This window comes from Chrysochloris asiatica, unplaced genomic scaffold, assembly GCF_000296735.1.
Source record: "Chrysochloris asiatica unplaced genomic scaffold, ChrAsi1.0 scaffold00023, whole genome shotgun sequence".
NCBI classification, from domain to species: Eukaryota; Metazoa; Chordata; class Mammalia; order Afrosoricida; family Chrysochloridae; genus Chrysochloris; species Chrysochloris asiatica.
This window is the reverse complement of record NW_006408541.1, coordinates 15386094-15392449: the sequence shown is the minus strand read 5'-3', so window position 1 is coordinate 15392449 and position 6356 is coordinate 15386094. Positions and strand designations below refer to the sequence as shown.

The 6356-nt window shown below is 47.6% G+C and overlaps 1 protein-coding gene across 2 annotated transcripts in view; it reads right to left on the bottom strand.

Moving 5' to 3' along the window:
* Positions 1–5675, bottom strand: part of SULF2 (sulfatase 2) — a 116125-nt gene extending 110450 nt beyond the window's left edge. For both annotated transcript variants that reach the window (XM_006839202.1, XM_006839203.1), the window contains exon 1: positions 5406–5675. In XM_006839202.1, the coding sequence (XP_006839265.1) occupies positions 5406–5580 (175 nt within the window). In that variant the 5' untranslated portion in view covers positions 5581–5675. The remainder of the gene's footprint in view (positions 1–5405) is intronic.
* Positions 5676–6356: the final 681 nt, after the last annotated feature.

Sequence of the window (6356 nt, the reverse complement as noted above, 5' to 3'; positions counted from 1 at the left end):
GACCCTATGCACAACAGAATGAAACACTGCCTGGTCCTGGGCCAACCTCACAATTGTTGCCACACTTGAACCCATTGATGCTGCCACTTTGCCAATCCATCTCGCTGGGGGTCTTCTTCATTTTCTCTGACCCTCCACCCTACCAAACATAATATCCTTCTCCAGCAACTGGTCCCTTCTGACAATATGTCTGAAGTATGAGAGACAAAGTTTGGCCACCCTAGCCTCCACGGAGCACTCTGGATGCACTTCTTTCAACATATTAGGTGCTACTTTACCTTTATTGTTGTTGTGAAGTGCCTTTGAGTTGGTCCTAGCCCATAGCGATCCTGTATAGTGTTTCCAAGGAGTGACTGGTGAGCTTGAACCTCCGACCTTGTGGTTCAAACCCACTGCAGTCCAGTGCAATAACCCATAGCCCCACACCAGGACTTTCAGCGCCTCTCAGATTGACTCCTGGCTACGCCCCAAGTGCAAGCTAGAACTCCAGGGAGTTTTTAAGGCAGTGACCTGCTTTCCTGGGCACTGCTGGGGAGATTCAAACCACCAATCTTTGGCTAATACTTGAGCATTTAACCAACAGTGGCACCCAGGGACTCCCAAATGTAAGTGGTGGTATGGTGTGCCGTGGAGTCGATTCCAGCTCATAGCGAACCTGTTTAGGGTTTCCGAGGCTGTAAATCTTCATGGATGCAGAAAGTCTCATCTTGGAGCGGCTGGTAGTTTTGAACTGCTGACCATGCAGTTAGCAGCCTGACTTGTAACCACTATGCTACCAGAGCTCCTTCCAAATGCAAGTAGGGATAGGAAAAATGAACAGACTTGATCCAGCCCTTCTCCCACCCTCACGATTAGGAAAGAGGATGGAGCCAGTCTTCACTATGTCTGGCCTGAGTCCTCCGAAGCAGACACTAATGAGGACAGACGATGGCTGTTCTCCTGGCCTGGTAGCGGAAAGACGTCCAGAAATCTCCAGCCCAGAGAGCTGTCATAATTGCCGCACGGATGAGCAGAAAATAGCAGATGATAAATTTTTTAGGACCACCCTCGGTGTGCCAGTTGTAGCAGACTGTAAGCTAATGTGTTAGACTTTTTTGGAGCATGTATTATTGATCTGGGTCTGTCTCGTGGTTTATAAAAAGCCCATCCTCTACCACTCACCTCTCTGTCCCTCATCTCCTAAAAGGAACACCCAAACCAAATCCCCTGCTGTCATGCCAATTCCATCTCATAACCACCCTGGAAGACAGAGGGGAACAGCCCCATACAGTTCCCAAGGCTGCAGATCTTGTTGAAAGCAGATTGCCTCATCTAGTGGGTTCCAACTGCTAACCTTTCCATTGGCAGCAGTGTGCTTTAACCATGGTGCCACCAGCAGTCCCTTAAAGGAGCCCAGCCTGTCCTCTGAAAGCCAGTTCAACCGCTGGAGGAAGTAAGGGCTCATTTGCAGGAAGGGAGGCTTTTAGGCACAGATCTATGGAGCTGAGTGCTGGGTGAGACCGGGCAGACACCACATGAGGAGGTCTAAACCCATGACAGCCACTTCCTGGAAGTTATCTTTAGAAACACTCACTGGTGTATGCAAAGGTGTGTGGGCAAAGACATTCCCAGCAGCATTATTTGTGAAAACTTTCTTTCTCTCACACACACATCAAGCTGGAAATAATGCAGTGTCCACCCCAGCAGGCTGGTTCAGTAGAACAGTGGTTAAGAATGTGGGCAATGGGTTTCAGTCTTGTTTGATCACAGTCTAGCCGTGCAACCGTGGACAAGTGACAAGTTCTCTGTGCATCTGTAAAATGGGGAGAATGAACTAGGTCTGTTAAGTAGGAAATGGTGTTCTTTGCTCTTCTTTTCTGTATTCCTCAGCATAATCATGGCTTTTTCCTTTTATATTTGCATCTTGTGTTGGTTTTATTTGAGAGTCACAGATGCAAGACTACAGCTGGAGTTCAGCATGCAGCTTACTGGGTTCAGGTTGCCACTGGAGTGTCTCACCCCTAAGGGATAGTATTAAATTTCTTCCCTGTCTTCTCTGCTCAGAAACTTGAGTTGTCCTGGATTCTTTTTTCTTTAACTCTACATCCAACTGTAGTGAGTTAAGTGTTGGGCTGCTAAGTGCCCAACCTACCAGATGCTCATTGGGGGAAAGATGAGGGGTCTATAAAGATTCGCAGCCTTGAAAGTGCTATGGGGCAATTTTACCCCGTCCTGTAGGGTCACTATGAGTCTCGATCATCTCAGTGGACGTAGATTTGTTTGCGTGTGGACATCTAATCTATCCATCAATTCAGTTACCAACATATTCCCAGTGGAATAACCACATCTCACCTGCCTCATTGTTTCCACCCTGGTCCCAGCATCCACCGTGGTCCAACCAATTATTTCAGTGGCTTCCTAATGGGTTTCCTGCCTCTTGTCTTTGCCCTCTGCAATCTAACTGCAGTTTCAGAGCCACAAGGAGCCTGTTGGAACCTGATTCAGACATGTCCCCTCTGACATAAGGGCCCTAACTCATGCCCACTTTACTAAGAGCAAAACTCATAACCACTGTCCAGAAGGCCCCTGTGACCGAGCCCCAGTCACCTCCCCACGTCAACACCTCGTCACTCCAGCCCTGATTCCTCTCACTCCAGCTGCCTGGCACATTCTACTCCAACGCGCCACGTTCATTTCCAGTCCCACATCTCTGCCTTTCCAGTTCTCTCCTCCTGGAACAATTCCTCCCCAGTTCACCAGCGCCGAACACAGGAAGCTACACAGAGCAGATGCTTAATAAACATTGCAGAATAAATGAGCGAACGCCCAGGGCATCTCAAATTCCCAGACCCCACCACGACCTAGACAGTTTGAGGGGCCACATGGGGCGAGACTCAGGGGTTCAGCTGCTGCCTGCAAGTCTTCTCGGCAAAATTCCCCTTAGACACCAAACTCACATTCCAAGGCCCGATGGTGTGTAAAGTCCCTTTGGTTATCAAACCTCAGTGCTGCTGGGAGGCAGGTAGACTATGTGTCAAACTGTCAATAAAAGCTCAGGGCTCTGATTGCTTCCTGGCTGCAAATTCTTTTTGCACTGATAAGCTCCCAGAGGAGGAAAAAAAAAAAAAAATCTATTCTCATGATCATTAATACAAATCATTACAAGGAACCACTTGGTTTTATATAAATCATCTTTTCTTGGCAGCTAAAAGAGTGATTCATGTTTTTCATATTGGATCCAAAAAGGGTGTAGACATGTAGCTGGAACTTGACTGCCATCTTACATTTGGCTGAAAAAGTTTACCCAGAAGACCTTTCACTTTGTTGCTACCAAGAACATTCCAAACTTGGTTGTCCTGTGATAGTGAGCAGACGCTAAAGGCCCACCCCTCACCTGGCCAAGGGTTGGCAGTCCTTACCACACTGGCAAGAACTTCAGGCTCACTGCACTCCAGCTACAACTGCCTTCTTGTTCCTGCCTCAGGGCTTCGCATATACTGGTCCTGCTGCCTGGAACACTTTTCCCTAGATTATCATGACACACTACCACCCTGATGAGGAGGTAAAACTAATGTGTTGTTGTTGTTGTTTATTGCCATCGAGTCGGTTCCGACCCATAGTGACCCTGAACAGGGTTTCCGAGGCTATAAATCTTTACGGGAGCAGAAAACCTCATCTTTCTCCCGCGGAGCAGCTGGTAGCTTCGAATTGCTGACCTTGCGGTTCGCAGCCCAATTCGTAACCACTACGCTACCAGAGCTAATGTGTAGGCGAAGGAAAATGCATTAGGCTGTGGGCTGTCCAGTACGGTAACCACAAGTCACATGTTGGTACTGGGCACTCGAAAGGTGGCTAGTCTCCACTGAGATGCGCTGTAGGCCTAACATCCATGCCAGATTTCAAAGACTTAGTATAAAGAAGGTCAACTAGCTCATGAATGATATTATGTCTTGATTACATTTAGAGATGATACAATTTCAGATACGCTGTATATTGTATATGGAGTCCTGGTGTGGCGCTGCAGGTTAATGGACTACAAGGTTGGTTTGATACAAGGTTGGCGGTTCACAAGTTTGATTATTTAAAAAAAAAAAATTACTAGAAGATTTAAAATGACAGATGCCACTCCAATCTGTGGCTTGCATAGGACAGTGCTGGAATAGGGTTTAATGAAGAGAATGGAACCATATACAAAGGGGAAAAGAGACAAGAGAAAGGAGGTTTTCACTGAGACAGATCCCAGGAGTGAGCTGGACACAAGTGTAGTTTGACTGACAGCTAAAAGTCCGGGTGAACTGGGCTCTGGAGCGCCCCCACTAGGTGGCCTCGTTTATGGCGGCTCTCCTCAAGCATAGAAAGAAATTTAGTTCAAGAAGAAGGAACCCATGGGTTATTTGGAGGGCGGTTTACACAGTCAGCCAAGGATGAGGCTGGGGAACTGGGGTCTGTTGGGAAGTAAAGGGACTGTGGGCTGGAGAAATTCCTGGATGCAGTGACCATGCAAATCCCCACCTTGCCCATCATCCATATGAATGAATACACCTTGGCAAGGACCCTGTCCCTACCTGGTCTACCTGGAGCCCACAGTGCTGCGCAGGGAGAAACCTCAGAAGGAGGGATGGTTGAGCTTAGCCTCCTGCTGGCACCACCTATGCCAACTGAGCTGGGTCACTAGCAACAGTGACAGCTTCCTACCATGCCTGTTCTCCTGCCCCTGGTGCCTCAGGAAGGCTGAGCCCACCGGAAACAATTCCACCCCCTCCACCCCCACCCTCCACATGAACACACATAAGGGTTGGCTCCTTGTTTTGTTCAGTGTCAGCTGCAATATCACCACCTCTGAGTAGTCCTCCCTGATGACCACTGTCGAGTAGCCCAGGCCACAACCACTACTGCTGCCTCTTCATTGCCATCCTAGCATCTGTCCTTCCTGATGTTGTCTTAGCTAGTTACTACCACTCCATGAGAGCAGGGATTGCTGGTCTTACTCATGACTGCTGCTCTTCCAGGTGCCCTGAAACACTGGCTGCACACAGTAGGTACTTCACAGAAATTTGTTGAAGAACTCAATTGGTCTTAATATCTCTTCTCCATATGGCTTTGGAGAAATCCCGCAACAACTCTGCACTAGGAATTTTTAAATAAATGAACTGCCCCTTAGCCATTTTTCCCCTCCAGAAGACTTTGACAGAAAATCCAGGAATGATTGTGCACCCCTACACTTGAGGACCCAGATGTGAATCCATATGTGAAGGTCAGTCCGGGTTGTCAGTTTAATCCACTTAGCATTGAACTCTTCACATCTATACCACCACCTTGCATCAGGAGCCCCATACCCAGCATGGAGACCTTATGCGTATGTGCACCTGCACTGAAGGAAGGACCCACGGTTGGTTCCTTGGTGCCCTCCCTCTGGGGACGCTTACCAAGCTCCACATCCTGGTCATCCGTCAGCACCAGGATGATGTTGGGGCGGATGTTCCTGCGGTCCCTCTGAAACCTGCCTTTCAGGCGATGGTGGGACAGGAACGCAGAGCTTCCACCCAGCAGAGAGAACAGCGCTGTGGAGAGCAAGCAAACCAGGAGGCTGGGGCGCACCATTGTTTGCAGATCCGGTGCTGCTTCCAGGGTGCGGGAGTCTGAAGTTGCACGATGTAGGTTTCTTTCTTTTCTTACTTCCCTCTTTACTCACGAATCTAAAGTAGGAGGAAAAGAAGCAGGTCAATATTTATGTACAAGCTGCCCTGCTGCCAGAACCCACATAACGATCTGCACAATGTTTTCTGGCTCGAACAATAAGATTTGCTTTGAAGAGCTGAAGCTACAACACTGCAAAAACGGAATTCGGCGAAGGTTAGAAGAAAAGGATTTGCAATTTCCCAGGCAACAGGCAGGTAAAAATGCCTCCTGAGCCCACTTCAACAGACAGGATTTCTCCCTGGGGCCCAGCGATGTCCTGGATGTGTTGGGGGGCAGCCTGTGTCCCAAGTCTTTAAAACTCTCAACAGACAAATCCTCTCCAGAGAAAGGAAATGCATTAGCCCAATCTGAGGGTACAAATTTTGTTGGTCCCCTTTATTTTGTCGTGGTTGTTAAGAATTTACATGCTTCGTAAAACATACACCAGCTCAACAGTTTCTACACATACAATTTGGTGATGTTAATTACACTGGGCAGCCATTTTCAGCCCTCTTTTCTGGTGTTTTTTCCTCATTAACATAAACTTACTTCCTAACTAATCTTTTTAGTTGCTATTGCCACTTTGATCCTATATAGATAGTTCTTTAAAGAATGTAATGCTTAAGGCAGACCTTTTTCTATTAGTTAAGCTAAAGTACTGTTTAGTTTTAAGAAGCCTTCAAGAGATATTTTTGGTT